Source organism: Triticum aestivum, chromosome 5A, assembly GCF_018294505.1.
Source record: "Triticum aestivum cultivar Chinese Spring chromosome 5A, IWGSC CS RefSeq v2.1, whole genome shotgun sequence".
NCBI classification, from domain to species: Eukaryota; Viridiplantae; Streptophyta; class Magnoliopsida; order Poales; family Poaceae; genus Triticum; species Triticum aestivum.
Window position 1 is genome coordinate 334,062,587 of NC_057806.1, and position 19,767 is coordinate 334,082,353.

Below are 19,767 nucleotides of genomic sequence, written 5' to 3' on the forward strand. Positions count from 1 at the left end.
TGTCACGGCAGATGTCCTAGTGAAAGGACTTAATCATGGAGCCATCACAGGTAGGAAGCTTAAAGGGGTTAAACGGGACAAAGGACACGAGAAGTTTATACTGGTTCGGCCCCTTGCGGTGAAGGTAAAGGCCTAGTCCAGTTGAGGTGATATTGCTATGTTTCGATGACCAAGGAGCGAATACGCTTAACCTGGCTCTCGATCTATTGCTTCTTACCCTAAGCCGCCACCGGATCGTCCCCTTATATACACAGGTTGACGCCATGCAGCCTACAGAGTCCCGATCGGCTCATACAACGTGTACGGCTCGGTGACGTATCTTACATGCCTTACATTACAAGTCTATTCATACATGGCGTTTTATATTTACGGGCCCTAAGCCGCCCCTGGGCCTGGGCCTATCATAAGCCTAACTATGAACCACCACCTTGTATACTCTTGGGCTTCATACAGGTGAAACGTCATTGTGGTTGACCCGGCCCCTTCTGGGCGGGTCATATCTGATAGTCATATCCCCAATAGTCCTCGTTGCCGAGGCTCACCTCGTCCTCGGAGAGCGGAAGGTAGTTACTGTCCTCCGGGTCTTCGTTCATGGCATGTACATCAGGGCTAACTCGCCCATGTTCCCACTCGTCCTGTTCGGAAGTTGGCTTAGCGGGGTCTTCATTGTCTTCGGCATCGTCAAGAGTATTGTTTGTGCCGGTATTGCTGTTTTTTCGGCGGCGTTGCTTAGAGCGGTGCCGCTGACATCGGCGCTTTGGCTGTATCTCAGGAGGCCTGTCCTCGATGGATCTTCCTTGTCATCACCCCTATTCTCGTTTGGTGTGTCCACCATGTATACGTCATAGGAGGAGGTGGCTGTCTGGCGCCCGGTAAATGGCGGGATTTGGGCCTGCTCCTCTTTGGCATCGTCGTCCATACCATCAATGTCTCTGGAGTCGTAATCAAGCATGTCGGTTAGATCTTCGACAGTGGCTATTAAGTGGGAGGTGGGTGGGAAGTGAAATTCACCGTCATCAGCCCCAGTTCAAATCGGGTATAATTCGGCTATAAGTCCCCTGCTAAAGAGAGGGTTTTTAATGAGTTTAACACATCGCCTAAAGGTGAGTGCTGGAAGATGTCCGCGGAACTGAATTGTACGATCGGCGCCTGGTAAGGCTCGGCGGACACGGATGCATGTAGTTCAGAACCAGTGGCCGAAGATGAATCTAGGGGTCCGGTGACGCAGATCCCACTCGAGGTTGGCTCTATGTGCGGCTCCAACGCTGCTGAGTCTGCGGCTTCCGTGGCGGGGTTAAGCTTCCCGTCTTTGGATGATGCAAGCTGCTCCAGATCTAGGGCCAGAGCGCTTAAGGGCGCAATCTCCTGGGTATGGTCCGATGACATATTTAGATCGTGTTCATCACGGTGGCAGGGAGCAGCTGTGGGCTCAAATCCGTCGAAGCTCAAGTCTCTGCGGATATCAACGATGTAGTTCAAGCTTCCAAACCTGACCTGACAGTCAGGGGCGTGGATGTCAATCTGCTCTAGATGGCCAAACGAGTTGGCCCGCGGTGGGAAGCCACCGAATACGAAGATCTGGCCAGGAAGAAAGACATCCCCCCGGACAACGTTGTTGTAGATGATCGATGGAGCCATCAAACCTTCTGATGATGACACAACGGAACTCTCAATGAAAGCACCAATGTCGGTGTCAAAACCGGCGGATCTCGGGTAGGGGGTCCCGAACTGTGCGCCTAGGGTCAATGGTAACAGGAGTAAGGGGACACGATGTTTACCCAGGTTCGGGCCCTCTCTATGGAGGTAATACCCTACTTCCTTCTTGATTGATCTTGATGAATATGAGTATTACAAGAGTTGATCTACCACGAGATCGTAATGGCCAAAACCCTAGAAGTCTAGCCTATATGATTCTGATCATGGTCCCTACGGACTAACCCCTCCGGTTTATATAGACACCGGAGGGGACTAGGGTTATACAAAGCCGGATACAGAGAAAGGAATCTTCATATTTGAACGCCAAGCTTGCCATCCACGCCAAGGAGAGTCCCATCCAGACACGGGTGAGAGTCTTCGGTCTTGTATCTTCATAGCCCATCAGTCTGGCCCATGTCCAACAGGCCGGACGCCCGAGGACCCCTTAGTCCAGGACTCCCTCAGCAACCACATGCTAAGAAGCCCAAGATCCAAGAGGTACATGATCATCAACCCAGTCCCAAGGTGTTAGAAGAGGGCCCTGCTCCCATTCCTATCAATGTTATGCAGAATCTTGGTGCTTCTTTGGGCATCCCGCCAGAGAAACTGATAGTGGAGCAGCTTATGGCTGAGCCCAAGAAGACTCACCACACCAATGTGCCCAATTATAAGTGAAATACTTTGTTTTAGTTCAGGGAGGTAGGCCCTTTGTCCTGTCATTTATTTTCTTTTGGGTTTCTTCTATGTTCTATCGAACTTGTGTGAGTGCTCAGTGGGTTCTGAGGATGATCTAAACTATCTATTGCAGTGTTCTGATTATGATGTGTGCCAGTATTATTATGTGATACTATGTATGGCTCCTTATCTTTCCAAGTTTTATAATGTGTGCATCTGTTAATAAAGATTGGAAAGTACTCTGTTGGAATGTTAGAGGGCTGAATTCTGAAATTAGACAAAGGGTTGTGAGGGAGTCCTGGATTAGGGGGTGTCCGGATAGCCGGACTATACCTTTGGCCGGACTCCTGGACTATGAAGATACAAGATTGAAGACTTCGTCCCGTGTCCGGAAGGGACTTTCCTTGGCGTGGAAGGCAAGCTTGGTGATACGGATATGTAGATCTCCTACCATTGTAACCGACTCTGTGTAACCCTAGCCCTCTCTGGTGTCTATATAAACCGGAGGGTTTTAGTCTGTAGGACGAACAACAATCATACCATAGGCTAGCTTCTAGGGTTTATCCTCCTTGATCTCGTGGTAGATCTACTCTTGTACTACCCATATCATCAATATTAATCAAGCAGGACGTAGGGTTTTATCTCCATCAAGAGGGCCCGAACCTGGGTAAAACATCGTGTCCCCTGCCTCCTGTTACCATCCGCCTTAGATGCACAGTTCGGGAACCCCTACCCGAGATCCGCCGGTTTTGACACCGACATTGGTGCTTTCATTGAGAGTTCCTCTGTGTCGTCACTTTTAGGCCCGATGACTCCTCCGATCAACAACGACGATGCGATCCAGGGTGAGACTTTTCTCCCCGGTCAGATCTTCGTATTTGGCGGCTTTGCACTGCGGGCCAATTCGCTTGGTCATCTGGAGCAGATCGAAAGCTACGCCCCTGGCCATCAGGTCAGATTTGGAAGTTTGAACTACACGGCCGACCTTCGCGGAGACTTGATCTTTGACGGATTCGAGCCGCAGCCGAGCGCGCCGCACGGTCACGATGGGCATGATCTAGTTCTGCCGCTGAACAGTGCCCTGGAGGCCGCACCCGCATCAGCTCCAACCCTTAATTTGGAGCCAACTGCACCAATTGAGGATGGGTGGTTGGACACCGGCTCGGGGGCTGCAATCTCTACGGCGATCGAGCCGAACACCAGCCCTATTCTCTGTGAAGCCCGTGACTCCAAGGAGCCGGACTCCTCTCCAGACTCCGAGCTCTCCGCGCCCCTACCGATCGAACCCGATTGGGCGCCGATCATGGAGTTCACCGCCGTGGACATCTTTCAGCACTCGCCCTTTGGTGATATTCTGAATTCACTAAAGTCTCTCTCTTTATCAGGAGAGCCCTGGCCGAACTATGGTCAGCAAGGTTGGGGTGCGGATGATGAAGAAATTCAAAGCCCCCCCACCACCCACTTCGTAGCCACTGTCGATGATTTAACCGACATGCTCGACTTCGACTCCGAAGATATCGACGGTATGGACGCCGATGTAGGAGACGATCAAGAACCAGCGCCTATAGGGCACTGGAAAGCCACCTCGTCGTATGATATATACATGGTGGACACCCCAAAAGAAGGCAATGTCGATGGAACAGCAGAGGATGACCCCTCCAAGAAGCAACCTAAGCGCCGGCGTCAGCGGCGCCGCTCTAAATCCCGCCAAAGCAAAAATGGTGATTCTGGCACGGGAGATAATAACACCCCGGACAGCGCCGAAGACAACCACCTCCAGCAAGATTCAGCACAGGAGGATGGAGAAGCCAGCCCTCATGAGAGAGCGGCAGACAGAGAGGTCGAGGACGATAATTATATGCCTCCCTCCGAAGACGAGGCAAGCCTCGACGACGACGAATTCGTCGTGCCGGAGGATCCCCTCGAACAAGAGCGTTTCAAACGCAGGCTTATGGCCACGGCGAGCAGCCTCAAGAAAAAACAGCAACAGCTTAGAGCTGATCAAGATTTGCTAGCCGACAGATGGACTGAAGTCCTCGCGGCCGAAGAGTATGAACTCGAACGCCCTTCCAAGAGCTACCCAAAGCGCAGGTTGCTACCCCGATTAGAGGAGGAAGCACCTAAACCTACATCACCAGTGCATGATGCGGCCGACTGGCCACCCCATGGCCGCGACAGAGAGGCCTCTTGGCCCTCCACTCAAGCCGCACCCCGGGCCGCTCAAAAAATACCAAGGCACGGGAAAATGGGCCAGACCTGCGAGATATATTGGAGGACAAGGCAAGGCAAACAAGATCGATCTATGGATCGCGTGGGTGCCCCACGGCACGAGACGGTAATCGTCACTTCGGATACAGTAAATCCGGCCAGGCCGAACACAGTAGACAAAGCTCGTTTGAGCTGCGTCGTGATATAGCCCAATACAGAGGCGCCGCACACCCACTATGCTTCACACATGAAGTAATGGGCATCGATCCCTCAAGGATTAAACCCACTACAACGACCTTTAAAGGCGTCATACCAGGTGTAGAGGCCAACTGTACAGGCTCAGTTACACTTGAAGTGGTTTTCGGATCTCCGGATAATTTCCGAAGCGAGCAGTTAATCTTCGACATAGTCCCATTCCATAGTGGCTATCACACACTGCTCGGGCAAACCGCATTTGCCAAGTTCAATGTGGTGCCGCACTACACATACCTCAAGCTCAAGATGCCAGGCCCTCGAGGAGTCATCACAGTCAATGGAAACACCGAACGCTCTCTCCGAACGGAGGAGCATACGGCGGCTATCGCAGCAGAAGTACAAAGCAGCCTCTCAAGGCAATTCTCCAGTACGGCCATTAAACGTCTGGACACCGTCAAGCGCGCCTGGAGTAACCTACAACAAGACCGCCTGGCATGTTCCGAGCAAGCGTAGCAATGCGGCCCCAAACCCAGCCCTCGCGAACTTGCGAAACCAGTGTTGCGCGTACATAACTACGCTCTGGAAATACCATGGGCACAGGGGGAGGGGCACCATCACGGCATGCCCGAAACGCAGCTTAAAACGCACTAGGGGCTGCCGATTTCTTAATTTTCTCTTATTTTCAGGACTCCATTCTTCGGAAGGCTTATCCGGTAGTACAATTGCCGCACAAACTATACAACCAGGGAAGCAGAAAGCTACGCCGCACTATGGAACTCTAAGGTGGTCTCTATAATGAGCAGTATACCTGTTTCACTTAACATTCCGCAACTCGCCCCTGGAAAGGACATGTTAAATAGTCCCATCTTTTGCTTATTGCACGATTTGTATCGTTCTGCTTTAATCGCAGCTTTTTTAAATAAACAATGCATAGCTTCCGTCTATTATCGCATTACTCTTTTTTATGAATATATGTTCATTAATGACATGTTGCATCCGTACACTTTGGTACGGCCAATACGCCAGGGGCTTAAGTACCCCACAATACGGTGTGAGAAGTCTGAACACTTTCACAAGTGCGGCACCTCGAACTTATAGCATTATATGCATCGGCTCCGAATCATGTCTTGGGTCAATAGTTGGGTTTGCCCAGCTCCTATGTTTTGGTACCTTACGTTCCGTTATATCGGCTAAGGTAGCACTAGGAGAACTACTGCGATTGTGCCCCAGTTGAGCTGGGCTAAGCACCTCAGTAGAGAAAGCTGAAACTGACCGTCATGACGAGGCAAGAGCTGGTCGCTGTTCGAGAGGTTTTCGAGTCCCTAAAGACTTATGCCGCTTAGAGCGAGGAGTCGGCTTTGTCCGGCCTAGGCGTGGATAGCGCCCCGAACTCGGTCTTCCGAACACTAGGGGCTTCGCCGAAATTTAAAATTATAGAATTCTATGGCTAAGTGAGAGTGTTCCAGCATTATAGTCCGATTGCCTTGTTCATTGTGTTGAGCGCCTCCCTCGAAGGACCCAAGAATGGGAAAAAGAGCGCTCATGTTTATCCCGAACACCCCAACACTCGTGGCATGGGGGCACAAGCCGACGACTCGCCATCTCTCAAATTTGATAAACGGCCGCACAGAAGGTAACATTTTAAATTCAAAAAGCATTTCTTAGCGCACATGAACAAGATTTCAGCGCACAGGACAAAACGAGCGAGTTTACTGAAATATTACATCCCTGGAACATTCATCCGCCATAAGGCGGGCACCCTTCAGAACGCCCTCATAATACATCTCGGGCTTGCGATGCTCCTTGCCCGGCGGTGGCCCGTCCTTCACAAGCTTCTCAGCATCCAGCTTGCCCCAGTGCACCTTCGCACGGGCAAGCGCCCTACGGGCACCCTCGATGCATACGAAGCGCTTGATGACTTTGAGCCTTGGATAAGCCTCCACCAGCCACCTCACCAGCCCGAAGTAGCTCCCAGGCATGGCCTTTCCAGGCCACAACCGGACTATGAGGCCCTTCATGGCCTGTTCGGCCACCTTATGGAGCTCGACCAGCTGTTTCAGCTGGTCTCTTCAGGGCACCGGGTGTTCGGCCTCAGCATACTGAGACCAGAACACCTTCTCTGTCAAGCTTTCCTCCTCGGCTCGGTAGAAGGCGGCGGCATCCGACACGCTACGGGGCAAGTCTGTGAATGCTCCTGGGGAGCTCCGGATTCGGGTAAGTAACAAGTAATTCACCTTTACATGCTTGCTTTGCATAAAGAATGCCTTACCCGCCGCTATCCTTTTTATTTCCTCAACCTCCTGGAGGGCCTTCTGGGCTTCGGCCTTGGTAGACTTGGCATCTTCAATGGCCGCCGCGAGCTCAGACTCTCGCGTCTTCGAGTCAAGCTCCAAACTCTCATGTTTTTTCCTGAGAGCCTGGAGCTCTTGCCGCACCTCGCCAACCTGCGTCTCATGCTTCTCCCGCTCGGTGCGCTCCGTGGCCGCCCTATTCTCGGCCTTGGATAGCGCTTGCTTAAGGGTCGCCACCTTAGTTGTGGCCCCTACAATAGCCACGTTAATCCTGTCACTTTTTGCAATTGCACCTTTCACATATTTAAATCAGGTATTTCTTACCTTCCTTCTCCTTGAGCTGCTGCTTGGCTAGGCCGAGCTCTCGCTCGGACCGCTCGAGGTTCTGCTTCAACGTGCCCACCTCTGCAGTCAGTGCGGCGGATGCTAGCAGCGAAGCCTGCATACGCATATTGACTTACTTTTATTAGACTCCTGCGAACGTTATTAGATCCTATATTCGGCTTTTCTTTCCGAACGCCAAATAGAGCATCAGGGGCTACTGTCTATGCGGTAATATTTTTACATATCTTTTACTTACCTCAAAGCCTGTTAGAAGGCTGGCACAGGATTCAGTCAGTCCGCTCTTGGCAGACTGAACCTTCTGGATCACCGCACTCATAACAGTGTGGTGCTCCTCGTCGATGGAGGCGCCGTTAAGCACCTCCAGCAAATTGTCCGGTGCCTCCGGTTGGACGGAGGTCACAGGCTCGGTAGGCTTTCTCCTCTTGAAAGGAGGCTGCCTACCGGAGTCTGGAACCGTTAAAGGTTCCGGCGCGGTGTCCGGATCAAGGCCGGACTTGGAGCCCTTGGGGGTTCTATCCCCTTTACGCCTGGAGTCTGGGAGGTCGCCTTGCGGCGCCTCCAGGACCACCTCCTCCTGGCTTGGAACCTGTTGGGACGCCACCTCGGCGTCGTCCGTAGGGTGGGAGGAGGTAGCCATCGGAAGTGAATTCACATCCGACGAATCCAGGGAGCCGCTCGACGACTCATCGAGCCCGGCCTTGGGCGGACTGCATAAACATGTTCGATGTAAGGAAAAGCTGTGCAATGGGGGAATACTATGAATCACTCTGGTATCCGGATACTTACGATCTCGCCAGGGGCTTGGCCCTGTGCGGCCACTCCTCTTTGCCGTCGTCGGCGTTGGTGGGGTAGTCCAGAGGAGGGGTCTTCCCCTTCTTGGACCCTTCGGCCTCCCCAGTTGGGGCGGCCTTCCTTTTCTTCCCTCCCCCCGCTGGAGGGGGAGAGGTCTCTTCTTCCTCCTCCTCGTCTTCACGGGAGGACTGCATCTTGGAGTCGTCGGATGATGAATTCGAGACCTCCAGGCGCCGGGCACTCTTTCGAGTCCCCGTGGACGTCTTCTTGGCCTTCCTCTCCGGCACCACATAGGGTGCCGGAACCAGCAGCTTCGCCAAGCGAGCATCCGCTGGGCCTTCGGGCAAAGGAGCCGGACAGTTGATCTGTCCAGACGTCTCCCGCCAATCCTGTCAAAGGTAAGGGAGCTTAGATCCCGCATGGAGTCAAACTATGAAAAACTAATATCCTGTAAAAGGTAAAAATAGCTTACCGCACGAGCGTGACACTGCGTGCTGAATCCACGATCCTCGGTAGCAGATGCGGGGGCCTCGGCGCCCTTGAAAAGCACCTTCCAGGCATCTTCGTACGTCGTGTCGAAGAGCCTGCTCAGAGTTCGGCGCTGCGCCGGGTCGAACTCCCATAGGTTGAAAGCCCGTTGCTGACACGGGAGGATCCGGCGGATGAGCATAACCTGGACTACGTTGACAAGTTTGAGCTTCTTGTCCACCAGGGTTTGGACGCATGTTTGGAGTCCGGTCAGCTCTCCTTCTTTACCCCACGACAGGCCCACCTCTTTCCAGGAGGTGAGCCGCGTAGGGGGTCCGAATCGAAACTCGGGGGCTGCGACCCATTCAGGGTCGCGCGGCTCGGTGATGTAAAACCACCCCGATTGCCACCCCTTTAGGGAGTCCACGAAGGAGCCCTTGAGCCATAGGACATTGGGCATCTTGCCCACCATGGCGCCTCCGCACTCCGCCTGGGTGCCGCGCACCACCTTCGGCTTGACATTGAAAGTCTTGAGCCATAGGCCGAAATGGGGCGGATGCAGAAGAAAGCCTCGCACACGAGGATAAACTCCAAGATGTTGAGGACAAAGTTCGGGGCCAGATCGTGGAAATCCAGGCCATAGTAGAACATGAGCCCCCGGATAAATGGGTGGAGAGGGAAACCCAGTCCGCGGAGTAAATGGGGGAGGAACACCACCCTCTCATGGGGCCTAGGGGTGGGGATGAGCTACCCCTCTTCGGGAAGCCGGTGCGCAATGTCGTTAGACAAGTATCCGGCCTTCCTCAGTTTTTTGATGTGTCCCTCCGTGACGGAGGATACCATCCACTTGCCTCCCGCTCCGGACATGGTTGGAGAAGGTTGAGGTGAGGTGTGCGGACTTGGGCGCTGGAGCTCGAGTGCGCGGAGATGGATAGGCAAAGGAGGAAGAAGGCGTGGATGAAAAGGTGGATCCTTATCCCCTTATATGGGCCGACGCGACTATGCGTCCCCACCAGCCTGCTAAAACTCGCTTATCTCCCGAGCGCCGTAATCAATGGCGCGGTTGGGTTACCCACCCCGTATTGATGAGAATCCCGGAGTAAGGGGACACGATCTCTGCTTTGACAAGACGTGCCAAGGAAACCGCCTCGCTAAACGCGCTGAGGTGGGACAGTAAAACGATTCGAATAAAGACTTGGCCATGGTGTGATGTCACGCTACGGAATATGTCAGCAGATTAGATTTGTGTAAATATTATTCTCTCCATGGCAATATGTGGAAACTTATTTTGCAGAACCGGACACTACCTTTGTGTTCAAAATCTTCTATGAAGTACTTGGAGGAGGAACCTGCCTTGCAATGCCGAAGACAATCTGCGCGCCGGACTCGTCGTCATTGAAGCTTGGTTCAGGGGCTACTGAGGGAGTCCTGGATTAGGGGGTGTCCGAATAGCCGGACTATACCTTCGGCCGAACTCCTGGACTATGAAGATACAAGATTGAAGACTTCGTCGCGTGTTCGGAAGGGACTTTCCTTGGCGTGGAAGGTAAGCTTGGCGATACGGATATGTAGATCTCCTACCATTGTAACTGACTCTGTGTAACCCTAGCCGTCTCCGGTGTCTATATAAACCGGAGGGTTTTAGTCTGTAGGACGAACAACAATCATACCATAGGCTAGCTTCTAGGGTTTAGCCTCCTTGATCTCGTGGTAGATCTACTCTTCTACTACCCATATCATTAATATTCATCAAGCAGGACATAGGGTTTTACCTCCATCAAGAGGGCCCGAACCTGGGTAAAACATCATGTCCCCTGCCTCCTGTTACCATCCGCCTTAGACGCACAGTTCGGGACCCCCTACCCGAGATCCGCCGGTTTTGACACCGACAGGTTGTGAGAGCCAAAATTGAAGAAAGCCAATGTTCTGTTGTTTTCTTACAGGAAACAATGTGTGATTTCTTTGACCAAAGATCTATCAGGAAATTTTGCCCCAAAAGATTTGATACCTTTGCTTATTCACCCTCTGTGGGTGCTTCTAGTGGAATTATTGTGTTATGGTGTTCTTCTGCTTTAACTGGTGCCTTAGTTGAAGTTCAAAGTTTTGGTATTATCATAAATTTCACCTCAGCCCGTAATAACTAAAAATGGACTTTGGTTAATGTTTATCGACCCTGACATGGAGAGTTAAGAGATTCTTTTGTGCACTAGCTGTATCACATTCAAATCCCACAACATGATCTTTGGTTATTCTTAGGAGATTTTAATTTTATCAGATATGTGGATAACGGAAATATGCCAGGGGGTGATATCAATGATATGTTCATTTTTAATCAAATTATTGGACATCTGGGTCTTATTGAATTGCCTTTGAAGGGAAGATCATACACATGGTCAAATATGCAGGAAACACATGTACTGGAATAGCTAGATTGGTTTTTTACCACACCAACATGGACTGGGGAATACCCAAATACAATGGTGTATCCACTAGCTAAGACTAGCTCAGATCATGTTCCTTGTGTGGTCTCCATCTCCACGTCCATACCCAAAGGAAATATTTTTTTGTTTTGAGAATTACTGGGTGGACATGCCTGGGTTTATGGAGTGTGTTTAGCTTTCTTGTTCTGCTCCCACAAAAAAGGCAAATCCAGCTACCATACTAACTGAAAAATTCTAAAGGCTAAGTACTAATCTCAAAAAATGGCACACAGGTCTATCAAGGTTAAAACTACTAATGAATGCTTGTAATGTGGTTATCCAAGCTTTTGATAATTTGGAAGAGCAAAGACCCTATCTAGGCCAGAATTCAACTTCAAAAAGATTATCAAGTTGCATCTAGAAGAGCTTCTACATCTTTAGTATATTTACTGGAAACAAAGATGCACCATCAGATGGATTAAAGTGGGGAGGAGAACTCCAAGTTCTTTCAAGCAATGGTGACTAAGAGGTTTAGAAGAAATACAATTTCCAATTTAGTTAATGATTATGGTTTGTTATTGTCCTCCCACAATGCTATGGCTGGACTTCTTTGGTCTTCATATAAAGATAGAGTGGGGATTTCCTGTGGGGTTGACATGTTGTTTGATTTGGAGGATTTGATTCAGCCTGTCCTTGGGCTTGAGAGTCTGCCAGGGTCTTTCTCTAAAGAATAAATAAATGAGGTATTGAAGCACTTACCACAAGACAGAGCACCAGGATCAGATGGTTTTACTGGGTTGTTTGTAAAGAGATGTTGGCATATAATTAAGGATAATTTCCTCAATTTAATTACTGACTTCTATGAAGGAAGAATTACCCTCCAGAGTATAAATGGGTCCTTGGTCACACTCATCCCAAAAATTATATCTCCTAAGGGGCCAAATGATTATAGGCCAATCTCTCTCACAAACACTTGCCTCAAGTTCCTCACTAAACTCCAGGCAAATAGGTTGCAAAAATTTATTCTTAAATGCATCCATAAGAATCAATATGGTTTTCTTAATTCCGGGTCCATTCAAGACTGCATTGCATGGATTTTGGAATATATTCATTAGTGTCATCAATCTAAGAGACCAATTCTCATCCTCAAGCTTGATTTTGCTAAAGCCTTTGACACTGTTGAACATGATATGATCTTGCTCATGTTGAAATACAAAGGTTTTGATGCAAAATGGTTGGTTGGATTAAGGAGCTCCTTTCTTATGTATCTTCTTCCATCCTCCTCAATGGTGTTCCAGGCAAGCAGTTTATTTGTAAAAGAGGTGTAAGGCAAGGAGATTTTAACGCCCTCGATGTGGCTATATCTCCTACGTGTCGAAGCACGACTTAGAGGCATAACCGCATTGAAAGCAATGTCGCAAGTACGGTAATCTTCACAACAACCCATGTAAATAGATAATAAGGGGAAAGATACATAGTTGACTTACACTCACCACGTCACACAAAGTACATAAATAAAATTACAATCATCCAATCACTCATGGTCCGACTATGGTACCAAAATAAAAGAAGACTACCCCAAATGCTACATAGATCCCCGATCGACCCCAACTTGGCTCCACTACTGACCAACTAGAAAACGGAACAACATAAAGAACATGATCTTCATAGAGCTCCTTCTTGAGCTTGGTTGCGTCATCTGCACGGTTCAACATCACCTTCAAACTGGTTTTGGAAGTATCTGTGAGTCACGGGGACTCAGCAATCTCACACCCTTGCGATCAAGACTATTTAAGCTTATGGGTAAGGTAAAGGTATGATGTGGAGCTGCAGCAAGCGACTAGCATATATGGTGGCTAACATACGCAAAAGAGAGCGAGAAGAGAAGGCAAAGCACGATCGTGAAACTATGATCAAGAAGTGATCCTAGAACAATCTACGTCAAGCATAACTCCAACACCGTGTTCACTTCCCGGACTCCGCCGGAAAGAGACCCTCACGGTTACACACGCAGTTGATTCATTTTAATTAAGTTAAGGTTCAAGTTATCTACAACCGGACATTAACAGTTTCCCATCTGCCCATAACCACGGGCACGGCTTGCGAAAGTTCAAATCCCTACAGGGGAGTCCCAACTTAGCCCATGACAAGCTCTCACGGTCAACGAAGGATATACCTTCTCCTGGGACATTCCGATCAGACTCGGCATCCCGGTTCTACAAGACAACTTCGACAAGTTAAAACAAATCCAGCAACACCGCCCGAATGTGCCGACAAATCCCGATAGGAGCTGCACATATCTCGTTCTCAGGGCACACTCAGATGAGCGCTCCATACAACTAAAACCAAACCTCGAGTTTCCCCGAGGGGGCGCCGCACAGGACTCTAGTTTGGACCACCACTCAGAAGAGCACTGGCCCGGGGGGGTTTAAAATAAGATGACCCTCGGGCTCCGGAAACCCAAGGGAAAAAGAGGCTAGGTGGCAAATGGTAAAACCAAGGTTGGGCATTGCTGGAGGAGTTTTATTCAAGGTGAACTGTCAAGGGGTTCCCATTATTACCCAACCGCGTAAGGAACGCAAAATCTGGGAACATAACACCAATATGACGGAAACTAGGGCGGCAAGAGTGGAACAAAACACTAGGCAAAAAGGCCGAGCCTTCCACCCTTTACCAAGTATATAGATGCATTAAGATAACAAGATAATATAATGATATCCCAACAATAAACAATGTTCCAACAAAGAACGATCTCCAATCTTCACCTGCAACTAGCAACGCTATAAGAGGGGCTGAGCAAAGCGGTAACATAGCCAAACAACGGTTTGCTAGGACAAGGTGGGTTAGAGGCTTGGTTCTACAATATGGGAGGCATGATAAGCAAGTGGTAGGTATCGCAGCATAGGCATAGCAAAAGAACGAGCAACTAGCAAGCAAAGATAGAAGTGATTTCGAGGGTATGGTCATCTTGCCTGAAATCCCACAAGGAAGAAGAAACGAGTCCATGAAGAAGATAAACGGATGTAGCCAACGGATCCTCACAAACGCGACGTTATCGGAACCACCCCGAAGAAGCAACACCGGAAAGAAGCAAACAACATAGTAAACAACCAACACATGAACATGGCATGATGCACAACCAAGTATGATGCATGTCCGGTTTAATGAAGCATGTCATGGCAAAAGTGCACAAGCAATCCTACAAATTAAGTGGAGCTCAATATGCAATGGTGCATATTGACGAAACACCACGACAAGTTATTTAGTTCAGTCTCGTTTATGTACCCAATAATATTAAATGTTGATTAACATGGCAAGGGGTGAAGCACAACAAAACTACCTATCTAGGCAAGTTTAAATGAGGCCGGAAACAACGAACAACAATTCCGGTAAAACCCCATATGCATATTTTAAGGTTTGGTACTGTTCTGCCTTAAACCATATTTTAGAGTTGTTAAACATGCAAAGTAAAGTCACCATGTTAAACTAGGAATTTTTCCACCCCATTTACATATAAAGTTTATTAAATTCGGAGTTACGGTTATTTAGTTATGAATTAAAGCATTTCAACATGGCATGGGAGTAAATTTAACCAAACATCATTTTTAAGCATTTCAAACATAGATGAAAGTGGCAAATTATTAAACTAGACGAAATTCTAAGAAAGTTTCATATTTAAAGTTTTTACATATGATGCACCGTTTGTGAGTAATGAAATGCATGAAGTTTAGGGGCTGATCTGCAAAAGTGCAAATCCCTGGAAATTGACTAATTCACAGATCTGAAAAAAAGGCTACACTGGACCGAAACTAAAACTGGAGCAGGCCCAACAAAATAAAGAAAAAAAGGGGCGCTGGGGCTCTCACTTCGGGCTGAGGCCCAGTCGGTAGAACAGGAGGCCGGGCAGGCCGAAAGCGGTGCTGGGCCTCGCAGGTCGGTCGAAGCAGGGTGGCGCAGTCAACGCGCAGGCTGGACCGGGCGACCTTGCTCCTCTCTCGATCTGGACATCGGCGATGCACTGCATCTAGCGCATCCCTCTGCTCGCCAGAAAATAGAGCAGCGGCGGTGCTGGACAGAAAGGCAGCAGCGGGACTTGGGCGGAGGACGGCCTGAAACGGCAGCGCGGCGACGCGGTCCGGCGGCTCTGCTCGCCGGCGGTGGGTGAAGGTGGGGGCGCGGCTGCAGGCGCTTGGCCCGGGGCGGCGACGAGCTGACGGACGACGGGGACGAGGTGGCGGCATCATGGAGGCGCGGTTCCCTGTGAAGAAGAGAAAACATGAGAGAGCTTGAGCGCGTAGAGAGAAGGAAAAGAAGGAAGGAAAAAGGAGGAAGGGAGCTGGTCTCCAACAAAGTCGAGGCGCAGGGGAGGAGGCGCGACGAGGAGAAGCACGAGGTGCTCGGGCGGCCGGAGTGGCACCGGGGCTGGTCCTGGTGGTGCTCGATGATGCAAGGGCCCCGGTGGTGCTGCTTCTTGTCGTGGCGCGTGAGGAAGCAGAGGAGCTTGTGCGCGAGTCTGCAGGCGCGGGGTCCTGGTGACGCGGTCGCCGGCGACGGGAGGAGGAGGAGGTGCTCGGGCGGCTCGGCGGCGGCCATGGGAGCTCGTTCTCCTTTTGCTGCTCGGGATGGTCTGCTGGTTGCTGTTGCTCGCCGGCAGCGGCTGGGTCGACGACGGGGTCGAGGTGCGTCCCGGCGCCATGGGAGCTACGGGAGAGGTAGGCGCACGGGCAGAGGAGCTCTGGCTCCTGTAGGATTTGGGCGACGGCGGTGGTTGGACGGGAGGGGAAACGAGGAGAAAGTGGAGGCTCGATTCGTCTCGGGTGGAACTGGATCGGGACGATCCCGAGGGGAATTGTGAGTGGGTGGCGGCGGCGGCTGGGAGGATGTGACAGGGCTTCTAAATTCTAGGGTTAGGCAGGTTTATATAGCAGGGGATTAAATGTTAGACTATTTGGTCCCTCCGATAAAATCGGATGGTCCGAGATACAAAGGTTAGGAAGCCCAAATAAGAAAACGGTGACGTTTTGTAGATGTTTGGGGATGATCGGGACACGACGGTGACGACTGCTCGGGTCGGGTCCGGGACAATTTTCGGACGCGCGCGCGAGGAGGGCCGCGGGCTAACGAGAGAGGTTAGGTTGGACCTGGCGGTAGGTCATGGGCTGTGTAGACGGTCTCTAGCTGAGAGAAGAGAAGAGAGGGAGGCCCGGCGACTGTTTTCGAAGACCGAAAACGTCTGACATTAGACCGGCTATACTGCCACTATAGTTAATCATTGGGGCGTCAAACGAACTCCGATTGCGATGAAACTTGGCAGGCGGTCTACCTACACTATAACAAGACCGCACACCAACGCTTATCCCATTCCGACAAAATTTTCCGGCCACTTATAAAATAATATTTCGGACGTGCCGCGGGCGCGTGCAAGTGAGTCTGGCCTCAGAACGGACCACGGAAGGAACTGGGAGACCCGGACGAATGCAAGTTTTGAAAACATGATGATGCAATGCACATGATGACATGATATGCAATGCATGACACGCAAGCAATGACAACACAACAACAGCGAATAACTGGAGGACACCTGGCACATCGGTCTCGGGGCGTTACAGAGATCCATTGTCACCTCCTCTCTTTGTTATTGCTGCTGATTTGCTGCAATCTGTGGTTAATAAAATGCTCCAACAAGGACCCATTTCACTTCCAATACCATCTAATGACCCAGATTTCCCAATTGTTCAATATGCTGATGATACTTTGTTGATAGTTCAAGCAGATGAGGCCCAACTGCGAGCTCTCAAGAACACGCTGGCTGCTTTTTCTAAATCAACTGGATTAAAGGTGAACTTCCATAAGTCTTGCATTTTTCCCATCAATGTTGCACCTGATGAAGCAATCAGATTGGCTGCAGTTTTTGGCTGCCAGGTTGGGACACTGCCTTTCACTTACCTGGGTTTGCTTGTGGGCACTACCAAAGCCAGAGTTCAAGAGCTGGTACCTATTGTTGATAGAGTTGAAAGGAGACTCTCTGCCAGTTCCTCACTGCTACCCCAAGGTGCTAGACTGCAGCTATTACAGTCAGTTCTCTCCTCTATGCCTATTTATTTCCTTTGTAGTCTTAGTCTACCTGGTGCTATTATAAAACAATTGGAAAGAATAATGAGGCAATGCTTATGGAGAGAAAATTCTGATACCTCAAAGCAATCTTTGGCAGCTTGGCCAACGGTATGTAAACCAAAAGATAAAGGAGGCATGGGTATTATCAACCTTGCAATTCAGAACAAAGCCTTGCTCACTAAACATCTACACAAGTTTTATAATAAGGCTGATATACCTTGGGTCTCTCTGATCTGGGACACTTACTATAATGGAGTGGTTCCCCATGCAATAGTTCAGTGTGGCTCTTCATGATGGAGGGACATCATGAACTTAAATGAGGTTTATAGGTCACATTCTATCATCACAATCAATGATGGAAATAGTTCTCTGTTCTGGCATGATACTTGGAGCTTGGATGGATGTCATATGCCTATCAAGGAGAGGTTCCCAAGACTTTTCTCTTTTACACTTGATGATAAAATTTCAGTCAAGGATTTTATTGAAGATCTTGACATTGCCACATATTTTCAACTGCCCATATCTCATGAATAAATGGATGAGCTGGTATCTCTTAATACTGCCTTACATGGATTGTAGAGGAATCCCCATGAACCTGACTCCTAGTCATGGACACCTGGTAAAGGTTCTTACACTACCAAAAGTTATTATACACTGGCACACGCAAATTTACCAGATGATGATCCCTGTAAATGGATTTTGAAGAGCAAGTACACTATGAAAATTAAGGTCTTCGCATGGTTGGTGTTGAATGATAGACTCAACAAGAGACATTCTTCTTAGAAAGCATTGGAGGTCTGAGGAGGATGACAATTTATGCCCCATGTGTGTGGCTCAGTTACATGAAGATAGAGATCATCTTTTCTTCAGGTGCACATTCAGTAACAGAGTCTAGAACTATCTGCAGATCAAATGGTATGTGGGGTTATCTCCTAGAGAATGTATTTTGGCTACTAAGAGGGGTTTTCAGAACCCTTTCTTCTTTGAAGTAGTTGACCTCACTTCATGGAGTATCTGGACTACGAGGAATGATAAAATTTCCAGGCACATCAGACTAACTTTTGGTGGATGGAAGGCCAAGTTTATCCATGACATCACCTTGCACTCCCATAGGATGAAGGATTCAATCAAACATGTGCTCCTTCAATGGATCAATGCTCTGCCATGATCCATCTGACATGGTTGTTTCTTGTATATTTGTAAATATCTTGTTGTATTTTTGTAGGTAGGAATTCTAAACACCTAGCTAGCTACTACTTCCTATTTTCTTTTTTGTAAGACTTGGGGCCTTGTTTTAATAAATGCCTGTGGGGCTTTTGCCTCATAGTGTTTAGTCAAAAAACATTCAAATTTGTCCCGAAAATTAGTATGTCATCAACATGCAAGCAAAGGATAAATCCCTCGCCCCCGCCATGGCGATAGTACAAACATTTATCGGCTTCGTTTACAACAAAGCTTGTAGCTATTAAAGTTCTTTCAAAATTCTCATGCCATTGCTTGGGTGCTTGCTTAAGTCCATACAAAGACTTCAGCAACTTGCACACTTTTCCTTCCTGACCATCTACTACAAACCCATCTGGTTGTTGCATATAAATTTCCTCTTCCAACTCTCCATTTAGGAAAGCAGTCTTAACATCCATTTGATGAATGAGAATACCATGTGAGGCAGCTAATGAAAGTAGTACTCGAATAGTGATCACTCGAGCCACATGTGAGTAATATCAAAGAAGTCTTCACCTTCCTTTTGGGTATAACCCATGGCCATGAGCCGTGCCTTGTACTTCTCGATAGTACCATCAGGCCTAAGCTTCTTCTTGAATACCAATTTGCAACCTATAGGTTTGCACCCATAAGGATGATCAGTTATCTCCCAAGTTTCATTTTCCAAGATGGAATCCATCTCACTAGGACCTCTTCCTTCCAGTAGTCAGCATCTTCCGATGCATAGGCCTCTGAAATAGAAATGGGAGTGTCATCCATGAGAGACACAAGAAAATCATCACCAAAGGACTTTGCAGTCCTCTGTCTCTTGTTCCTAGTAGGAACTTCATTGTTCTTCTCCACAGGATTTGCAGAGCGTTCCATCAAAATGGTAGGTTTAGTAATCGTAACTAATTCCTGATTCGATGAACTGGGCATCTGCTGATTTGACGAGCTAGTCGTATCCTTCATGTGAAAGATATCTTCAAAGAAAGTTGCACCATTCGACTCCATGATTGTACCGACATGCATGTCAGATACCTAAGATTGTACAACCAAGAATCTATAGCCAATGGTATGAAAAGCATATCCCAGGAAAACACAATCCACGGTTTTTGGTCCAAGCTTACGCTTCTTTGAAATTGGCACATTGACTTTCGCCAAACAACCCCAGGTTCATAGATAAGAGAGTTTTAACCTTTTCTTCTCCCATTCCTCGAATGGAGTTATCTCTTTGTTCTATGTGGAAACTTGGTTTAGGACGTGGCATGCAGTCAATATCGCCTCCCCCCACCATTCCTTGGAGAGTCCCCATGTGTCTAACATGGCATTAACCAAATCAGTTAGAGTATGGTTCTTTCTTT

The 19,767-nt window shown here is 48.9% G+C and overlaps 1 protein-coding gene across 1 annotated transcript; it reads right to left on the bottom strand.

Moving 5' to 3' along the window:
* Positions 1-14,736: 14,736 nt before the first annotated feature.
* LOC123103241 (uncharacterized) lies at positions 14,737-15,997 on the bottom strand. Its single transcript, XM_044524766.1, has 2 exons — positions 15,438-15,997; positions 14,737-15,347 (listed from the first exon to the last, which is right to left on the bottom strand). The coding sequence occupies exons 1-2, from the start codon at positions 15,680-15,682 to the stop codon at positions 15,047-15,049; spliced, it is 546 nt and encodes a 181-aa protein (XP_044380701.1). The 5' UTR covers positions 15,683-15,997; the 3' UTR covers positions 14,737-15,046.
* Between the last annotated feature and the right edge of the window lie 3,770 nt (positions 15,998-19,767).

What these genes read in the sequence shown, in the direction of transcription:
- LOC123103241 (XM_044524766.1), bottom strand. Translation starts at nt 15,682, where the DNA reads ATGGCCGCCGCCGAGCCGCCCGAGCACCTCCTCCTCCTCCCGTCGCCG. An exon ending in CTCCCCTGCGCCTCGACTTT is followed by an intron (nt 15,348 to 15,437) that starts GTTGGAGACCAG and finishes TCTTCTTCACAG; the next exon opens with GGAACCGCGCCTCCATGATG.